Source organism: Bufo bufo, chromosome 3 (assembly GCF_905171765.1).
Source record: "Bufo bufo chromosome 3, aBufBuf1.1, whole genome shotgun sequence".
NCBI classification, from domain to species: Eukaryota; Metazoa; Chordata; class Amphibia; order Anura; family Bufonidae; genus Bufo; species Bufo bufo.
The window spans coordinates 216504104-216526061 of record NC_053391.1 but is presented as its reverse complement, the minus strand read 5'-3'; the positions used below and the strand labels follow the sequence as shown (position 1 = coordinate 216526061).

At 41.3% G+C, this 21958-nt stretch overlaps 1 protein-coding gene and 1 long non-coding RNA gene across 4 annotated transcripts in view; one reads left to right on the top strand and one right to left on the bottom strand.

Annotated features, from left to right (window-relative positions):
- Positions 1–10953, bottom strand: part of LOC120994998 (bile acid receptor-like) — a 200763-nt gene extending 189810 nt beyond the window's left edge. The window contains exons 1-2 of one of the 3 annotated variants that reach the window (XM_040423940.1): positions 10739–10948; positions 8248–8368 (exon numbers count right to left, since the gene is read on the bottom strand). Coding sequence is in view for 1 of the 3 variants with exons in the window: in XM_040423939.1 (XP_040279873.1) it covers positions 10739–10740 (2 nt within the window). In the remaining 2 variants the exon portion in view is untranslated. Of the gene's footprint in view, positions 1–8247; positions 8369–10738 lie in introns of all 3 variants that reach the window. The other 2 variants (XM_040423939.1, XM_040423941.1) reach the window with 2 other exon arrangements.
- Positions 10954–20132: 9179 nt separating this feature from the next.
- LOC120995000 lies at positions 20133–21695 on the top strand. Its single transcript, XR_005777513.1, has 3 exons — positions 20133–20255; positions 20826–21014; positions 21447–21695. It is a non-coding gene; the product is annotated as an uncharacterized LOC120995000 (long non-coding RNA).
- Positions 21696–21958: the final 263 nt, after the last annotated feature.

The following is a 21958-nucleotide window of genomic DNA, read 5'->3' as shown; positions in this document are numbered from 1 at the left end:
TGGCTACTCGCTCTGTTTCAAGAGATCACTCCATGACCTAGTGGTGGGAATGAATTCTGGTCCAGGTTTTCCTGCTTAGGTTTGCGATCCTTTTTGTCCCATTTAGGAATCTGTAGCTTTTCCTTTCAACTGTTCTCTGTCAGCCCCTCCCAGCTACTATATATTCTCCCTTTCTGCTTCCATTGTTGCCAGATATAGACCTTCTTTCCAGATCTTCTATTCTGACCTCTGTTGGAGTTTGAGTTGCTGTGGAGCTGTTGGTACTGGTGCTGTCGGATCTATGGTTCTCTCCTGTTTGCTGTCTCCCTTCTGGGATTGTTTGTGTTGCTTGTCCTTTCTGTGTTGTTACCCAAGGTGTCAGTGGTGAGGACTGGTGCTCCCACCGCCCTACTCACTACCTAGGGCTTATTTCTAGGTAAGCCAGGGACAAGGCATGTAATTGGCGTACAGGTAAGCAGCCCGTGTAGGGATGTCAGGGCAGCCAGTGGTGGCATGCGCTGCATGTCTGTTACCTGCCATGTCAGACGTGATATCAGAGCAGGCAAAAAATATATAACTCAACTTACCTCTCCTACTCTGGACACCACTGCTCCTAAGATCCAATGCTCTTCCTGCCTCACTGTGCTGTAACCCGACATTGCATAGCGTGAAGTCAAAGAGCGCGCCAACGTCCTTACTTTGAGCACAGATCACAGCAAAGCATCTTGAGCGCTGCAGGAGAAGACCAGGAAACGTTGAGTACAGAGCTCTCACAGGGAGTGCTGTATTCACCGCTCCCCGTTCCTCCTGTACTAATGAACGATTCTATAATGAACACTCTCATTAGTATTAATCCCATAAGGTGCACTGACATTTTCCCCCCACTTTGGGAGGGGGGAGTGTGTCTTAGGCTACTTTCACATCTGCGTTTTTGCTGGATCGATCATGGATCAGCAAAAACGCTTCCGTCATAATACAACCGTTTGCATCTGTTGAATGGATCCGGTTGTATTATCTTTAACATAGCCATGATGGATACGTCTCTAAAACCATTGCAAGTCAATGAGGGACAGATATGTTTTCTTTTTTGTCAGAGAAAACTGATCCATCTCCATTGACTTACATTGCGAGTCATGACGGATCCGTCTTGTTCCGCTTCCCAGGACTGACTCAAAAACGCTGCTTGTAGGGCTTTTGTGTGCGTCATGGCTGGTGCACTCCGTTCCCTTTAGTTCAGTTTTGGCGTTATTGGCTACCTTTTAGTTCAGTGTTTTCCTTTGACGGATCTCAATAGTGGAAAGGGAAAGCGCTGGTGTGAAAGTAGCCTTATAGGACGAAAAATACGGTAGTTCTTGAAGTGATTAAAACAGAGGATCACTAACTTTTTTTCTCCCTGCATTGTAGATATTTATAAATGTGCCCAAATAAAGACATGAATTGTACAACTGCTTGTGTGAAATTACTTCATTAGATTGTGTTTGTCTATAATTGTGACTCAGTTAACAACCAAATTTCAACAATAGCAAATTTCCAAATTTCAATTTCTCTACTTTTATAATAGATAGTAACACCTCCAAAAATGGTTATTACTTTACATTCCCCATATGTCTACTTCATGTTTGGATCAATTTGGTAATTACATTTTATTTTTTGGGGACGTTAATAGTTTAAAAGCTGTACGGGCACACGGTTTTGCGCAGAAGGAAAGGAATGCCATATAGTTTTTGGAAGGCAGATTTCACTGGGATAATTTTAAGCTGCCATGTCACATTTGAAGCCCCCCTGATGCACCCCTAGAGTAGAAACTCCAAAAAAGTGACCTCATTTTGGAAACTATGGGATGAGTTGGCAGTTTTGTTGGTACTATTTTAGGGTACATAGGATTTTTGGTTGCTCTATATTACACTTTTTGTGAGGCAAGGTAACAAAAAATGTTTTTTTTTTTTGCTATTTACAAAGGTAATCTGACAGGTTATATCATGTGGTATTTTTATAGAGCAGGTTGTTACGGATGCGACATAATAAAGCATTATTTTTTTTTTTATTTTTTTTTTTGTGTTTCCATAGTCTGAAAGCCGTATTTATTTTTTTGGGTTACTGTCTTGTGTAGGGGCTAATTTTTGTCGGGATGAGATGACGGTTTGATTGGTACTATTTTAGGGTGTATATGACTTTTTGATCGCTTGCTATTACACTTTTTGTGGTGTAAGGTTACAATAATGGCTTTTTTGACTTTTTTTTTACGGTGTTCATCTGAGGGGTTAGAACATGTGATATTTTTATAGAGCAGGTTATTACAGACGTGGCGATACCTAATATATCAACTTTTTTTTATTTATGTAAGTTTTACACAATGATATCATTTTTTAAACAAAAAAAAATGATGTTTTAGTGTCTCCATAGTTTGAGAACCATAGTTTTTTCAGTTTGTCTTAGGTAGGGTATCATTTTTGCGGGATGAGATGATGGTTTGATTGGCACTATGTTGGGGTGCATATGACTTTTTGATCGCTTGCTATTACACTTTTTGTGATGTAAGGTGACAAAAAATTGCTTTTTTGACACCGTTTTTATTTTCTTTTCTTGACAGTGTGCACCTGAGGGGTTAGGTCATGTGATATTTTTATATAGCAGGTTCTTACGGACGCGGCGAAACCTAATGTCTACTTTTTTTTATTTATGTAAGTTTTACACAATATCATTTTTTAAACCAAAAAAATGATGTTTTAGTGTCTCCATAGTCCAAGAGCCATAGTTTTTTTCAGGTTTTTTTTTATGCACTTATATAGCACTACTATATTCCGCAGCGCTTTACAGACATTACCATCCAACTGTCCCCAATCTAACAATCTAAGGTCCCTATCAGTATGTCTTTGGAGTGTGGGAGGAAACCAGAGCACCCGGAGGAAACCCACGCAAACACGTGGAGAACATACAAACTCCATGCAGATGTTGTCCTTGGTTGGATTCGAACCTAGGACCCCAAGTGCTGCAAGGCACCAGTGCTAACCACTGAGTCACCATGCTGCCCATGATTTCACCGATGACGGCGCATGCAGCAGGGGTCCAGCTTTCAGTGACTGCCGGACCCCTGCCACGGATGGGGCGGGTGCATCTCCTGCACCCGCCCGATCACAGCGCTGTACATGTTCGGCGTTGGTCCTCTACAGGTTAGAAAGCTTATTCCCAATAAATCATGTACAATTCATTATGGCACTCTTCTATTTAGAATCAGATTAGACTCATTTTCCTGTATTAACATATTTTAAGATATTGAACAATACATCTTAATAATGACAGTTTGGTAATTACAATAAACATTCTTCCATCATCTTAAGCGGCTTGTTTATAAGTGAAGTAAAGCAATACTATCAAAATCATTTAAACATGACAAGAATAAGCCAAAGCAAAACTGTTTACATATATACTTAGACTATTGGCATTTATCATATGCAGTAATTTCATACACAATGACCTATAAAGCAAAATAATTTAACCGCCATTTAACATGGCCTAAACATGCCAGTTTTTATGCTAAATTATATGACAATCACAGGTAAGATTAGAGAACCTGCTGGAATAACATATTTAGTATTATTATACAATATGATTTTAAAAAGCAGTACCCGCATTGCTGAGAAAAATGATGTTTTAATATATGCAAATGAGCCTCTAGGAGCAACAGGGGAGTTGCCATTACACCTAGAGGTTCCGCTTTCTCTGCAACTCCCACGACCTCTGCACTTTGACAAGACCAGGCAGTGAAAATGTAATCACACCTAGCCCTGGCAATCAAAGTGCAGAGGGAGCGGCAGTTACAGAGAAAATGGAGCATCTAGGTGTAATGGCAACACCCCTCTTGCTCATTTGCATATATTAAGGAATCATTTTTCTCAGCAGTGCGGGCACATATGAACATGGGACTAACATAGATGCCTTCAGTTGCTGATGCAATAGGTCATAGGTACAAATCTGCTGACAGATTCCCTTTAAGTCCACAAAATGGCTATATCTGTTCAGCCAATAGTCAATAATTGAGCTTTCTATAATTGCTTGTTTCATTGTTAAAAGGTCAGTCTTTGACTAAAAGCTTCCAATCTCTTATTACTTGCCTAAAGTATTATGGTGTCAGTCTCTATTGTCATTTTAAGGAATATTCTGGTAGCGCTGGCATCACAAATGTCCGCATTACAGGACCCCAGGTAAATATTATGTTGTTGAGGTCTAGATGGCTGGAAAACCTAATCTACTAAAATTTATGTATGAAAAAGAGCGCAGACTGGGTGGCACTGCGCAGCCTCCTCCACAAACAGACACCTAGGATCAGCCGTGACCGGACTTCAACAACACCTCACTGGTGGCGGTGCTCTGCCCACATAGTCCTCTGGATACAAACAAATATGAAGAAAAGATCGGGCAGCACTCACCGAAGTGTGAAGTGATTATTCTTTATTCCAATGGTAAAAACATAACAGGCGTATAGCGGACTACACACTGCAGGCAAACACTTGTGGCAAAGGCCGTTTCGTGCCGCAGCGCATCCTCGGGCCACAAGTGTTTGCCTGCAGGGTGTGGTCCGCCCTACGCCTGTTATGCTTTTACCATTGGAATAAAGAATAATAACTTCACACTTCGGTGAGTGCCGCCCAATCTTTTCTTCATATTTTTTTCTACTAAAATTTAGTTGCATGTACAGCATCTAAATCAAAAACATGATACCTTTACACTGTGCACTTTAGATGTTCAGTGAACAACCACACATGTATATGCAGGACAGATGGCTTCAGCCCTGGCAAGCAACAGAGTGGTACTGCGCCTGCCCAGAATTCTGGCGCGACAGAGCACGCGTAGTACCACAGGTCCAGGTGAGACTATGCCTAGCCCTTTCACTGAAAGCTGGGGGAGCTGAGCGGCCAGGAATAAGAAGAGTGGCCTTCAGGGAAACGTTAATGCCCTCATTGGACCAAACAGTTAATTTGCATATGAGAAAAAGATGAATTTCTCTAGAATGCAGGCAACAATCAGGATGGGATCAAGAGTGTTTTACTCAGCGCACATCTAACAATTCATTTAGATTGATATGAAGACATATGGTTCCCTCATTGCCTATACGTGTTCTGAGTAGGCAAGTACTTACTGCAAATGTCTTTGGTTATGTCATAAAAAATGGTTCAACTTACATATATTAACCAGAACATTTGTATTTATAGAACAACACCGGACTTAGTAATGCTTAGCCGCCACAAATATTGGCAACCAAAGTTGTTGGTGCACTTTTGCTATAGCATACTGTCAGAAATAGTGTTGACCCTCTGAGAAACTTAGGCCTGGAACCATGTCTGTGAGTCCTTGCCATGGCTACTGAAAGAACAGTGATGGATAAAGACAGTGGGACAGATTTATCATTAGCTTAAGTCAAAATAATGGAGTGAAAAAGTCGCAAATTCTTGCACAATCGCTAAAACTGCGCAAAAATTTGTGACTTTTATTGGCTCTGCGTTATGATCGCCAGTTTTCTGAAAGTGGGCGTATTTTATTATGTAAATGAATCTCTAGACAGATTTACTATTGCGACAATTTAAAAAGTCGCAAAAAATTGCGCAATTTCACTCCAGTGAGGACCATGTTCATCTGACGCAACTTTTTAATAGAACATGCGACTTTTTCGTAAAGACGTGCAACTTTTGTAAAGCCGCTTACTGAAGGATAAACTGCTACCGTCAAACCACATTTATCACAGTATTAAAGGATCATTAATAAATCTGACTTTGGACATATTTAAAAGTGGAGTAAGATGTAAGTGTCATGATAATTCTGGCCCAGTGTGGCCAGAAGTACTTGTAGCACAGTTAGTCTCATGGATGGAATCCTATATGGATTATTGAGTTGTCCTTATTTTATAGCTGGAAAATTGGAGTATTGAAGTGGACTGTTTCTGATTCTGCTTCTTTTGAGAGAATCGTTAAGCTTTGTGCTGATGTAGTTGATGCACACGACCGTAATTTTGGTTCGTGTCAGATCAGCATTTTCTGCGGATCACATGTGGACCCATTTATTTCTATGGGTCTGCATAAAATGTGAACAGCGCACTGATGTCATCAGTTTTGCAGACAAGAATAGGCATTTCTACTGATGGGAATGACAAAATTTAGAAATGCACAATGCCGGTATCTTTATCTTGTGGATCCGCAGTTTGCGGACCGCAAAATGGATGCGTTTATGTGCATGAGGCCTTATGCTGTACTCTCTCATTATAGCAATCAATTTCTAAATAGTTTGAAATGTCAGCAAATAAGGCAGAAGAATAGCATGACCAAGCATTTCCATTTTTTTTTTTAAAGAGGACCTTTCACCGGTCCTGACATTACTATATAAATACCTGGCAGTGTAGGCAGGGCCGTCTTTGCCGCAGGGCAAAATGGGCAGCTGCCCCGGGCCCAGTTGCTCCTGGGGGCCCAAGGCAGCTCCGTTTCCCGACTCCCACATAGTAAGTAACATTTTTAGAATATAGTTTATTTAGCCAAAACGTTTAATTTTAGTTGAAAACTGTGGCTGAAATGGCCCTTAGCAGCGCTCTCTGAAATGAGCGTTGCTAAGGGCCACCCGTCTTCTATTTGAAAAGAGGAGACGGGCTGTGCGGGAGCTGTGCTTCTGCTTCCTGTGCCCCCGCAGTGGCCACAGGCGTCTTAAAATCGAATGCTTGGGTATACAAACTAACCTGCCTTCCCTGCGATAATCACTCATGAAGACAGATGGACCTTAGCATTTCAGGGGGCCCAAGGAAATTCTTGCCCAGGGTCCAATCAATATTAAAGACGGCCCTGAGTGTAGGGCATATTGAGGAGATGTGATATTGCTGATGCGTGTCACAGCCAGAAGAAGGTGAGCTCATGCACTGCCACTTCTCTGGAGTGATGAATCTATTAGACATCTATAATATATACTATTGGTATGCCATAAAGGTCTCAGATAGGAACACCCCTTCAAAGAGAACCTGTCACGTTGAACATGATGTTTCAGCAGCAAGTTTTAGAGCAGGAGGAACTGAGCAGATTGATATATGGTTTGTGGTAAAAGATTTGGTATCTCTTGTATGTCATTCGTTTATATTCCTGCTCATTCTGGGCTTTGAGATCAGGGAGGCAGTCCTATCTATGTATACAAAGTCATAGAGAGAAGGCTGACAATCACTGATAGGACCACCTCCTTGGCTTTAAAGCCCAGAATAAGCAGAAGTATTAATGATTAAATTATAATTTCTAATAGAGAATAACTATATATCAATCTTCTGAGCTCTTCCTGCTCTATAACATGCTGCCTTCAGCTCAAATACCATGTTCAACATGACAGGTTCCCTTTAAAGGGAATCTGTCAGCTCCAAAAACACCCCTTACTGCGGCCAGCAAGTAAACAGAGCAGAGAAGGCAGTGCTGCTTTCTCTTCAAAGAGCTGATCGGTGGGGGTTCCAGGAGTGAGTCCCCCGCTGATCTGATATTGACGACCTATCCTGAGGATAGGTCATCAATAGTAAAAAGTGGAGGACCCCATGGGATTTGAAGTGCTGTGTCAGTAAAACGTTGCTTCCACCACTAGAAATGAATCTTTGCAAAGTGTTAGACTTTACAATGTGTTAATGGGCAGATATTCACTTTAATTATTCTCTACAATAGTCCAGGGTCTCAGCTGCAGCCTACCTGTCATCAGACAACTTGGAACAAGAATTAATCTACTGCTATTACATGTCCATTTGTGTACGTATCAATAAGTAGCAATTAAAGTTTCTAATAGACTAGTATGCTTGATATTCTTCTTTATAGCATCGATCCGCCTTTCTATTACTAGTATACTATCAGTGGCGTGACTAGAAATGACTGGGCCCCAAAGGAAATTTTTGTGGCTCGTCAAGATCGCCCAGCAGCCGCTCCATCTGCTTCCTACAGTGTCTCTGTATATAATGTCATTGTATATACTGTCACTGTATATAATGTCATTGTATAATACTGTTGCCCTGACAATAAAATCTTAGTCCTCCTCGTGGGTGGGCCCGTTCTGAGTTCAGGCCCCCAAGCAGCCGCTTCCCCTATAGCTATGCCCCTGTATACTATGTACTATATGTACCCATTGGCACAACAGCAAATATCGAATCTGAATTACTTGCTATTGTTGCATCTTCCTAAGCATTTTTTGCTCTTAGATCATGTTGACTGTTAAGTACCAAGTGGTTTACAGTGAGTATGTGACAATATACTGTACATGTATAGTACATACTCAAAATACAAATATATCCATACACATTTCTGATAACATCGGCAACATTTTTGCTGGCACAAAGTTTTCTAATTGTGCCCCATAGTATATATTTCTAAATATCAACAGTTTTTCCTTGTGCCTAAAGGGAAAGAAACTTCATCTTAAAATACTGAAAGTGTTCATGGATTTTAAGAGAATATTTAATGACAGATATGTTGATTTCAGCCCTGTGTTAGTTTTATGTGCTGTGGTGTACTTGCTGTGAGTTTACAGTTTATTACTTGCATCGCTTATATGGCACTGTGAGACAGAAGTCCTCAGTATTAATTAGTGGTGGGCTCCCCCACTCACTCCTGCCTATGTTTGACAAGTTGCTCCCTATGACTGTGCAGAAGGCTGTCACATAGCACAACGCTTCAGTTTTGTCCCCATTCATTGTCAATGGGGAGAAAACTGAACAAATTGGAACAGAGTACACCAGAATGCATTTTGTTGTAGTTTGTAGTGTTCCCATGCTGGACACAAAATCGCAGCGTTTGTGTGCGGCATGGGAAACTAAGCACGCCGGATCCGGCACCAAAAAGAATATGTCAATGGTGCCGGATTCATTTTTTTTGGACAGGGTTTCTTCATTTTCAATATAATACAAATGGATCCGTTCTTAACTGATGCAGCCGGTTGTATTATTAGTACAGAAGCATTTTGTTGTGGTTTTGAGATCCCCTGCCAGATCTCAAAACCAGACAGCAAAAATGCAGATGTGAAAGTAGTTAGACGGAAAAAAAAAATACTTAGTATTTTGCCGTCTAAAGTAATGGATCTCAGACGGAAAAGGCTAAAAAGGATGCAAAATGCGATATTTTCGATATTTATTCCAGTTCTACAGAAAGGCAAAAAAATATTTTCTATTGTGCTTCTAAACAATTTACTATAAATTCTCCAGATATACAGAAAAAATAAACCAGTAAAAATACAATTTTAACAGAAATGAAAAATGCACAAATCACAGGTTTCCTCAGCAAAATTATTAACCAAGGAAAATATCTGTTTCTTTTTCAGTGATGGTCCTATGCCAGATGTCAAATCTCTGGACCTTACAATATGACATAGAATGCATTCCAACACCAGAGCTTTGAAAATGAATGGTTATAAATAAAAATATACTATTCTCTTTAAACAGTTTCTTTTATGCAGCAATAAATTCATTGTGTAGCATAAAGTAATGCCTAAGTTTGAGCAACTGAATGTTCTCACTATTTGTTACATGCAAGCTGCAGCAGCTCTTCCTTGACAGTAAATATGCCATTTTACTAATCCCTCTATTACAGAACACAATTTCTTTCATTCCTGTGACGTTGCAACCAAGCCTTTCAAATACATGTAACGTGGAGAACAAAAACTAAGACTCATGTTGGTTCATGAAGCAAGCCAAAAGCTGGTCAGATGCACTAGAGTAATATCCTCCAAACCTGACAATTTTGGAGGGTTTAGTCGACCATCTAATGTGTATGGAGACCTCCTGACACTTGTGCTAAAGCAGATGGGTATGGGGTAAGTTGAATAGCTGTCGAACAAAGTTATCTCATGAAGGCTATCTAAAATATAAACAACTTAAGGATGGATTTACACATGCATTTTTTTATGCAGTTTTTTAGGTCAAACTGAGGAGTACAAAAGAAAGACCCTTCAAAAATGCACTAAAACTGCATATATGAATCAAGCCTAGCTAGTCCATTTAAATTTTCTTTATCTCTTCTGCAATGAGAAGGTGGCAAGGAAAAAATAAATGGGAAAAAAATTGTGTATATATATATATATATATATATATATATATATATATATACCAACAAATTATGTATACTAAAGCAACAGTATTTTAAAGGCTTTACCGGCCTACAATGATGTTAGAATTTTGGATAAATTATCAAATATATGCAAATATATGATATAAAAATAACATAAATGACTAACCCACACAAGTCGCCAATAACAGTAGCCATTATTTGTAGGTAACTTGATTATTATATATGTTAATACACCTTTAAATAAAAAAAAGTCTTCTACACTGTAACATCAAATCATAAACTTGCTTTCCTTATCTCTCCTGCTGAAAACAAAGCTTTTTGCTGATTGGCAAGGACAGGTCTGTATAGATTTAGTACTATAATGCAAACTTAGTGATTCCTACTCTTCTGATATTGTGACATAAATCAACATATGAACAGTACTGTAGAATCTATATGTAAAATATAGTCTGTATGGATGACATATTGATTAGATAAGAAATAATAAAATAAAAAATAGGAATTAATTATACAATAAAAAATAAATTATTAAAACATAATGTGGTCACTCTGTTCCTAATAAGATACTATTTAGGAATTTTAAAAAAATTGATTTAAAAAATACATTTTAAAGTTTTTTTTACTTAAAAAAAAAAAGGAAGAAGAAAGTAATTTTTATTTGTTTTATATATGTATCTAGCCGCTAGAAAGAGCACTGTACTTACATATAGCAAGGATGAGCCCTGGTATCTCCAGATGTAGGCACCACTGCAAGTTTGGAAGTCTAATTAAGCCTGATGTCTCTCGTGGCTATTTATCAGTCTCTGTGCATATACTCAGGCTCCAGACGCTCTGCAGAGCCCACAGCTTCATCAGCCTTCTCTATAATCTCACACACCAACTTCCCACACAGCCCTCCCTCAGGGTCACTGCAAGGGCAGTGAAACAGACATAAATCAAATAATAAGTGGATGGTTGGGGACAGAGGCTACTGGGACCCAAGCGTCACACATTCCCATAGTCCCTTTGCTAGAATGAAGAAATAGTTATGCTCTTTTACCCAATTGTTGCAAAACCTCATCCCACATAGTAAAACATTGAACACTTTATAAAGGGATAATGGTTAAGGAGTGTGGCTATGAGTTTGGTCAACTGAATAAGTGTGTGCATTTTTCTGTGCAGGTAAACATACAAATTCAACATATTCCATCTGTACTGCATGCAATATATATACTGTATACTATGGGGGGATATCAGTAGTATTAAGTCAGAGCAACAGGGTATTTTTTTCTTAAAAACATTTTGCTAATCTCAATTATAATGGCTTGGATGAGAATTCTGCCACATTAAATACTGGTGACTCATGCTTCAGTCATAGAGGTAAGGTGTTGATTGGATTTCTATAACTGCTGACAGCTATCTCTCCCATCTCCCACCCGGCTTCCCCATGCTCAAATGCTGTGGGGAGAGCGGAGAAAGCTGCTGCCAGACCCTTCTGGCGGCTTATCTCACTGAAGAACAAAAGGATCGGGAGAAAATTTCACCCAATCCTTGTCTCCCCCAGAGTCAGGAGCTCCCCACACACATTAGTGTGTTGGCCGAACCTTCCATCCTCGGCAGGTTTGGCCAACAAAAGTATATTGTGTATGGCCAGCTTAAGAGACATGACCTAGATGAATGAGAACCTTCACAGACATACTATGGAAGGAATTTACCATGTCTTGTACTCCAGAATTCTGGCTTCAGAAAGACGCAAAATAGGGCTTTGTGACTTTTTGGGGTTAATTTTGTGACTTTTTGCATTCTTACACCATTCACGTCAGAAGTGAAAAGTGAATAAAAAAGTGTTTAAGTATGTTAATTATTTTCCTTTCAGATTTATCACTGACTTTTTTTTAAAAAAGTTGTATAAAAAGTCACACTCAATTAAGGCCCCTTTCACACGGGCGACAATTCTGCGCGGGTGCAATGCGTGAGGTGAACGCATTGCACCCGCACTGAATCCGTACCCATTCACTTCAATGGGGCTGTGCAGATGAGCAGTGATTTTCACGCATCACTTGTGCGTTGCTTGAAAATTGCAGCATGTTCTATATTCTGCGTTTTTCACGCAACGCAGGCCCCATAGAAATGAATGGGGCTGCATGAAAATCGCAATCATCCGCAAGCAAGTGCGGATGCGGTGCGATTTTCACGCATGGTTGCTAGGAGATGATAGGGATGAGCAACCCCGGACCCCATTTAAGTCTATTCACTGTATTATTTTCCTTTATAACATTGTTATAAGGGAAAATAAGGGCATTCTTAATACAGAATGCTTAGTAAAATGTGCCTTGAGGAGTTAAAAAAAATTAATAAAATTACTCACCTCATCCACTTGATTGTGCAGCCGGCATCGTCTTCTTTCTTCTTCTTTCAGGACCTGCAAAAGGACCTTTGATGACGTAATCGCGCTCATCACGTGGTGAGCGCAGTGACGTCAGCGCAGGTCCTGCTGAATGAAGATAGAAGGATCTTCTATCTTCTTTCAGCAGGACCTGTGCTGAAGCCACCACGCGGTGAGCGCAATTACATCATCAAAGGTCTTTTAGCAGGTCCTGAACCAAGAAGAAAGAAGACTATGCTGGCTGCGCGATCAAGTGGATGAGAAGTTATGTTTTTATTTAATTTTTTTAACCCCAATTAACGTTATACTTAGCATTCTGTATTAAAGAATGCTATTATTTTCCATTATAACCATGTTATAATGGAAAATAATAAAATCTACAGAACACCAAACCCGAACTTCAGTGAAGAAGTCCGGGTTCGGGTCTGGGTACCACATTCAGTTTTTTCTCATGCGCGTGCAAAAGGCAATCACGGAACGCAATCACAGCCAAAACTGACTGAAATTGCATGCCTACACGCACGATTTTCCCTGAACGCACCTGCATCGCATCCGGCCCTCACCCGCAATGCCCATGTGAAAGAGGCCTGAATAAGGGGTGGCGTAAAAAAATGGTGCAGGATTTCTCAACAAAAGTGTTAGGTTTAAAGATGCTCCTCATTTAACAACATGCCCTGTTTGATTTACACATACTCCTACTTGCTCGTCATATATTTCTGCTATAAAGGATTTTATACTGTAAATCCACTAGATAATAAAACAAATACATTGACAAAATGTATTAATTGTCAGACCTCTGGAGTGGTCTATGTTGCTGGATGTAATTGTTCTAAAGTCTATTCTGGCAAAACTATACAGCATTTTAGACATGAAATTTCAAAACATATCATTTGTATTAACATGCAACTGACAATGCTGGCATCCTTCAATTTTAGGTTATTTGCCAAGTTAAAGGGGTTTTCCATGTCCTCTGTATTGATGACCAATCCTCAGGATAGGTCATCAATATGTGATCGGTGGGTGCCTCCTTGCAGCTTACCAAGAGCAGCACTGTCCATTATAGAGCGACCATGCTTGGTATTGCAACTTAGGCCCATTCACTTGAATGGGACTGAGCTGCAACTAGGCCATATGACCAATGAATGTGACACCACTGACCTAGGAAGAGGCTGCGTAGTGGGTAGACCAATCCTGAGGGTAGGCCATCAATATAGAAGACCTAGAAAACCCCTTTAAATTAGGCCCTAGAAAAATTACTACAGGAGGAGGCTAGTTGGATTTATGGCCTGCAGAGTTGCATCCCCAAAGGGCTTAATAAGGGTTTTTCATTTTCCTTATTTTTGATTCTTGTTATTGTTATACTTAATTTCTGTAGTGTATTCTTCTGCCATAACAATCTTTACAAGTTTGAAAATGTTGATACGTATCAGATCTACAATTCTCAGAGGCGCCCTGAAAGGATTGTGATACTTATATAAGTTAAATGTATTGTGATGGCTCTAACACAAATTTTCAAAAAGTATCAAGCAGCCTATAAGGGACCAGTTTTGAAAATAAAATCTGTGCATTTAAACCTATTGACAGCAAAATTGCAGCCATAGTATTAATTTAAATTTGCTGTATGGTTTAGGGTACATATCTTGAGTATTATCTAGAAAGTGCATGCGTCAGATATGTCATCTGTTATAGGGGTTGGCTACTTTTTGTGACTAATATATTTGGAAGATGGCTATATGGCACTTACTAATATAGTCCTTGTTGAAATTCTCTGCCATTTTCTATATTTCATAAGACATGCCTTTTGTTTGCCAATTTATTGTGCTTCTCAACAGGGAGGTCCTGTCCATAAAATGGCAACTAATGAAGTATCATGTGACCAGGTAAATCATCTTCATGTGGTGTCTCCTCCGTTCAAATACACCACACCTGCCATCTGCGCTTGCACTGTTGGGTGTTTAGTGCAGGCGCAGTGTGTTTGAATAGAGGAGACTGAGTGATGTGTCTGCTCACATGACCCTCCATCAGCAGCCATCTTATGGACAGGACCTCCCTGTGGACAGCACAATAGGCTTGGCAAACAAGAGGCATATCCTATGAAATATAGAAAATGGCACAGAATTTCAACAAAGGCTATATTAGTAAGCGTCATATAGTTATCTTACAAACACACTGGTCAACATTAGCCATAAAGTGATCAACCCCTTTAAAGATGGCACAGCCACTCTATATGAGCTACTTCCTTACATTTGATATATCTCCAGCAATAACCAACTAACTATATGTGATATAATCTAGTTATTTATGCATAAAATTAAACTTTTCAGGTCATGTTTTTTTTTATTTTTGAAGTATTTTTATGTTGCACAACATAGACTCAATGCATAGGCAATTTTGCTGTTTAGCTGCTTCCGTGTGTTGGCACTTGCACAGTAAATGGTATCTAATGTTCTAAAGACATGATCAGTAGGAAAGTCAATGTGTAGCCTGTCTCTTGGTCCCGCTCATGGCTGTTCATTAGCTGGTTAGCCCTAATGTCAATCTGAGAGGTGTGTTTGTGACATTCATAGTGGTGTCAAGAACTCTAAAGATTAAAGTGGTTGTTTCATGACAGACAATGGGGGCATATCGCTAGGATATGCCCCCATTGTCTTATAGGTGCCGGTCCCACCACTGGGACCTGTACCTATATCGAGAACTGAGCCCCAAAAGTGAAGGGGGATGCACTGCGCATATTCAGCTGCCCTCCATTAATTTTCTATGTGGCCGGCGAAAATAGCCGAGCGCTGGCTCGGCTATTTCCATCGAGCCCATAGAAGTGAATGGGAACGGAGACCAGTCATGCGCGGTGCGCTCCCATTCACTTCTATGGGGAGCCAGCTTGGTGGTGGCTGGACCGGAGTCCTCCAGCCACCCCCCTTGCGGGGCTTCGTTCTCTATATAGGTGCAGGTCCCAGCGGTGGGACCCGCACCTATAAGACAATGGGAGCATATCCTAGCGCAGGGGTGGACATACCGCCTGTGCAGCTGGTTCAGCTGCACAGGGCCCAGAGTGTGAGGGGGCCCAGCCTGAACTGGCCCACTAGGGAGATCGTGGCTAACTGAGCTTTCTGAGTTGCCGGTAAGCTCCTCCCACTGTGCGATTGCACACAGTAGGAAAAGTAGCTGGCTGCAGTGGGGCCCCCTTCCTGAACTTCAGAGTGACTGAGAGATGATCTGCTGGTCAGGGGCTGAATAGCAGCGCTGATTCATAGGAGGACTGGTAGGTTTTAGTGTAATCAGCACTCCTGGTCAGTAAGGCTGGATCCACAGGGTCTGATTTTTAACAAATCACGGCAAAAAAACACTGCATTTTGCCGCAATGTTATAAAAAATAGGACCTTGTGGACCCAACCTTACTGACCAGGAGATGGAGAGCTGATTGGTCTACAAACTGTCACTCAAAAGCACTGACAGCCTCCCCTCCAATGAGCCAGCTCTGCTAGAAGGAAGGAAGGGCTGCTGCTGTGTGGAGACCGAGCCCTGCTACTAAGAGGGGGAGGAGCCTGGCTGGGGACACAAGAACCAGCAATACAGAGCCAGGAGGTGAGGAAGGGATCTATATGTAGTGTAAAAGAGTGCCTGCCCTGCATGTATGACGGTGTGTGTATGTGAGAGTGCATACATGAATGACAGTCTGTGTATGTTAGAGTGCCTGCATGTATGGCAGTCTGTGTGAGAGTGCCTGTATGTATGACAGTGTGTGTATGTGGGAGTGCCTGCATGTATGATAATGTGTGTATGTGAGAGTGCCTGCATGTATGATAGTGTGTGTATGTGAGAGTGCCTGCATGTATGATAGTCTGTGTGCAGCGTACCACTACGTGTGTGTGGGCACTGCTTAAAAGCACTTTTTACCTTGTCAAATGAATTATGTTATATTGTGGTACTTTGTATTAATGTATCTGTAAAATCCCTGTTATCAGGCAGATTAGGTGTAATTTATACATCCCACCACTAGATGGGGGATAAAGTTCAGGTCTTATATATACCTAGGTCAGGCCTAGGGAGGCAGATGATTAAAAATGTAGTTAGAGATGAGAGCAGATCTGAGTAGTGGGAGAGAGTGTAGAGTGAAGACTCCATGACACAGATTAGTGAGTGGAGCCAACTTCGCCATGAGGTGGTACTAAGATGTGAGGCGCAGAAGAGCGTTTTCCTTCTGTGGCCGGACTATAGACTTGCATCCCTGACCAGTAGGAGAAGAGTTTGCCTCCCTGGAATAGAAACAAGCTTCCTAAGGAATCATCGGTGATAAGAGCCATTATTGAGGGCCACAGACACCTTTGCGCATGGTGGAGGACTTATAGCTTCTGGCAGCCACACCATACTTCTGAGAGACAGATGAGTTTTCCTGTTCAAATGTTCAGCTTGTAGGGAAAGAACAAGGAACAGGACCCAGCACAACAATAAGAACAAGGTACACCTGACCCACAGCTCCAAGTAAAACCTGAAAAGCCTAGAAACAGTGGATTTGCAGACCTACTCTGTTAACATCAAGAGACTGCATTTTTGTACTGCTGCAACTAAAGTCATCAACAGTAAAAGTTCTGAGTTGCTTCTTACCACTGTCTACCTCATTATTACTACTAATGGTTGTACCACCATTAACGGTACTGGCGTCACGACAAAAACCATCAAGGGACTCAGCCGCAACAAGCACCCTAAGCACCCCTAACATCAAGGGCACCTCAACCACCATCTTGGCTGATGCTTCCCTACCACAGAGCGTGCCCCGGAGGATTTCGTGCTGTCCACCTCAACACTGTGCTGCCAGCCCAGGGAGGCTTTCTGCTAACCGTGAGTAAACTGATGAACTGTGTGTTATATTATTTGGCCCCTCATCGGCCCACCGTGCACCTCACGTGTTGCCCCTGTGCTACTGGCTGGCTGCATGTGTATGTGGGAGTGCCTGCATGTATGACAGTGTGTGTATGTGGGAGTGCCTGCATGTATGACAGTCTGTGTATGTGGGAGTGCCTGCATGTATGACAGTGTGTGTATGTGGGAGTGCCTGCATGTATGACAGTGTGTGTATGTGAGAGTGCCTGCATGTATGACTGTGTGTGTATGTGAGAGTGCCTGCATGTATGACAGTGTGTGTATGTGAGAGTGCCTGCATGTATGACAGTGTGTGTATGTGAGAGTGCCTGCATGTATGACAGTGTGTGTATGTGAGAGTGCCTGCATGTATGACAGTGTGTGTATGTGAGAGTGCCTGCATGTATGACAGTGTGTGTATGTGAGAGTGCATGTGAGGATGTGTGAAAAAGACCCATTCATTTTAATGGGGCTACAAATGATGCAGACAGCACACTGGGTGTTGTCCGCATCCCTACTTCTGTTCCTCGGCCTTGCAAAAAAGATAGAACATGTCCTATTCTTCATGGCCCATAAACAGGTAGGAACAAGTGTTAGGGACCACTCAAATGAGACGACCTTGACGCGGTGAGTGGCTTATTACGCTTTGGCCAAAATGTACACCAATGTCTCATCCAGCATGGAGGCAGGGCAGAATGCTGGATGTAGTGTGCGATCACATTTGCATTTTCCGTTTGTATATGTCCTATTCTTATCCGCAATTGCGGGCAAGAATCAGCATTTTCTATCATAGGACACATGCGGGCAGTCTCCGTGTTTTGCAGATCCGCAATTTGCGAACTGCAAAACACATATGGCCGTCTAAATGGTCCCTTAGGCTAGCACCACAAGGTGGCTGTGGCTGCAACACACATTGTGCAGCCAAAGCCTGAAGCAACACTACGCTACACCGCAACTAGTAAAGTAAATGGGGCCGTGACCCGACAGTCACAAAAAATCCAACCTGCTGAATTTCTTTCAACTTTCGGATTGTTATTGTAAGAAACTTGAAGGTCACAATGCGACCCCGTTCATTTTAACTCGATGCATTGCAGCATTGTGCTGCTGTGACTTGGTTGCACGACACATTGTTTGCCAAAAGCACTTTGCAGCCTTATATGCTCCTTGGTCTTCCAGGATTATGCACGTATTGTATATGTTTATGTCTGTATGTGTGGTTTGTGGAGGATGGGGTGGGACCAGGCACATTCTTTGCACAGGGGCCCTGTGTCCGCCCCTGTCCTAGCGATATGCCCCCATTGTCTATGATGAGACAACCCCTTTAAGTCGTGTCCAGTTGTGTCTAATACTCATTTCGAGAGCTTCTGCACAGCAAATTTCTAATGATTAGTCCCTCTGGTGGTCTGTCCGTCAGTCAAAATTGAGTTCATGTGACGGTTTAATAAGTTTCAGTGTGGCATGCTCTGTCGCCATTACCCTATACCCCTGAGGATGCTAAAATATATTGGGGGCAGTGTGTTTAAGTTTTATTAGTGATCAGTGATATGTACAGTACTTGAGCAGACACATTGGTGGTTTACCATTCAGATTAAGCATGTTATCACAGTTTTTATAGATAGTGAGAAAAATTATAGATAGTGAGAAACACTAATCACTGATTCAAATATCACAGTGATTGCTCAAGTTTTTAATAGGTTTTAGATCACCAATAAAAGTGAAGTTTTAATGCTATAATATCACTCATTGTATATACACTTTAATTTGAAATTGGGTAAATTACTGGTCATTACACTATGCGTCGTCTCCTGTGGAGCAGCGGCATAGTGTAATTACAAGTACTCGCTCAATTCAAGTGAATGGAATAAGTACTCATCATTACACTGCACTTATGAGACAAGGTACAGTGTAATGAACAGGAAGCGGAGCTCGCATGAAGCGCCACCTCCTCTTCAAACAGTTGATTGTGAAACATGTTTATATAACCAATTCCTTATTCCTTATTATGTCTACTCCTGTGATACAGTATCAAAAGTGATATAAATGACAATATAAGCATGTCAAACATTGAAATCAGATTAGTAATAAATACACAAAAAATATATATCACATACAATAATAATAATATTAATTGATACTACCTAACCCGTGGCTACACGTAAAAACACAAGTACATGTCTCATGATAAAAAGTAAAAAAATTCAAGAGATCAAAAAGTCCTTTCAAATAAAGTCCCATAAAATAAAGATGGGAAACAATCTGTGATAGGTGCTCTAGAGGTCTAAGGCAAACTATCGTGGAGCTTAATACAAAAATGCTGACTACCCTGGAGGGGGAAATTAATGTAATCGAGGAGCAGTTGGTGACGCGATTACCTGTAAGTGAAATGGAAGTTTTTAAAAAGGATATGGAAGTCCAGTTCACCTCTTGGGAAAAACAAATTAAGTTGGTGAAGAGTAAGAAATTTTAGAGAGATAAAATGGATGCCACACAAACTAGAGTATATAAATGGAAGACACAAAAACAGGAACCGCGTTCCAGCTCAACCTCAATATCTTCAGCGGTATCAACCGAAGGGGAATCTAGTGGCTCCACGTATGGACCTATAAGGAACCCAAAGAGGTGTACAAAATGTAAGTTTGAGGAGACATCCAGACAGGTTTGGAGGAGACGACAGGGGACGCAAGATTATGGACATCAGCCTTTACAGGTAATTGACAGAGGCTCAAATTAGTATTCTGAACAGGGGACTTTCATTTTGCCTCACTGCTAATTTTGATCCCTTTATAGCCATAAAAGATCTGCACCTCTTCTGGTTTTACTAGAAGAAAATGGATCCTAGGTTTGGCACGTTGGTGGAACAAGAGGCACTGCGGGATTTGCTTGCACTATTGGATGAACAGGAGTCAAGTGGTGATGATTTTCCTGCATCATTGATCCCCAAATCAAGGAAATTTTCCCCCTTCTCCTTGTTTCCGGATATAGACCTATTCGTCAGACTGGTGAGTAAGGAATTAGAAAAAATTCCTACAACAAGATATTTCGATAATTGTGTGGGATGGAAGGATGTAGTCATTAAATCAGGGAATATTGTAATCTGGCCCGTCACAATGTATGAGAAAGAAGCCTTTAGGCAATTGAAAACACAGGAGTGTTATAAAAAACTTACATTTAACCCACTTGTTAAATTCACAGAAGAGTTAAAAACTATTCTACAGAGGGGGTGTGAAAAAGGCAGTATTTCTGCAAAACAGGTTACCTATTAGATTAAAGGGGATCCAACCATCCCCACACTCTACGTATTACCCAAAGTGCACAAAAATGCAAAGTGACGCCCTATAGCAGTGATGGCTAACCTTGGCACTCCAGCTGTGGTAAAACTACAACTCCCAAGATGCCCCCCTTGCTTGGCTGCTCTCAGAACTCTGTAGAAATAAATGGAGCATGCTGGGAGTTGTAGTTTCACCACAGCTGGAGTGCCAAGGTTAGCCATCACTGCCCTATAGTGTCGGGGATCAATTGGATCTGTGATGCAGCGTGTAAATATATTGACTCCTTTCTATATCCCTTAGTTGAGACCCTCCCGTCGCATCTAAAAGATACCACAGATGTATTGAGAAAAATGGAAGGGATGCAATTGGACCCGGAGATGATAATAGCAACATGTGATGTGGAATTACTGTACACCTCCATACGGCATACGGATGGCCTAGCGGCAGTTGAATTTTTCTTAAGATCATCTGAAATTCAGGAAGATAGATGTGAGTTTTTATTGGAGTTTGTGCTCACGCACAATTTCTTTCTTTTCAGGGGTGTGTATTTCCTACAGCTCCAGGGAACAGCAATGGGGGCGTCTTGTGCGCCTTCATATGCTAATTTGTTCCTGGGGCTGTGGGAAAGGTGCATCTTCCTCATGGACCCCAGCCAATGATTGAGCGAGTCCTCTTTTGGGGAAGGTATATAGATGATATTCTGATCATATGGCGGGGGTCCGTGGGGGACTTTGAGTCTTTTGTGGACGGACTGAATAACAATGGGCTAAATATTAAGCTCACATCTAAAATGAGTACCAAGGAAATTTACTTCCTGGATGTCCATAGAACGGTGAAGGAGGATGGTTGGATTCTAACGGATTTATGTAGAAAAGAAACTTTTGTTAATTCCCTTTTACATGCTGTATCATCCCATCCTAGGAATCTAGTTGACCACATCCCAGTGGGACAGTTTCTGTGGGTAAAAAGAGTATGCTCCACCAAGGCAGCGTTTGAAACGCAAGCAGAGATTTTATGGAGACGTTTTCAACAACGGGGGTACAAGGAGACGGACATCAGGAGGGCATATGAATGAGCAAAATTTATGGATCGGAATAACCTTCTGTATCCCAGGGCCGATAAGATGACACAAGCCAAGAAGGAGGAGAAAATGAGATTTATCACGGAATACAATGGGGGTTCCAAAGAGGTAAGACAGGCTTTATCAAAACTGGGAGAACTTGCGAATGGACCCTCAACAATAAGAAGGTGTTGGCTCATGGCCTCTATTGCATATAGAAGACCTAGGAATCTTCGAGATTAACTTGTTAAGTGTCACTACACAGGCCCCATGATGGGGCTGATTTTTGGCACTAAGGGCCAGAAATGGGGGTGCAGACCATGTGAGTCTTGTGTGGCCTGTGGGAAAGTGGATAGGACGATTGATTTTGGAA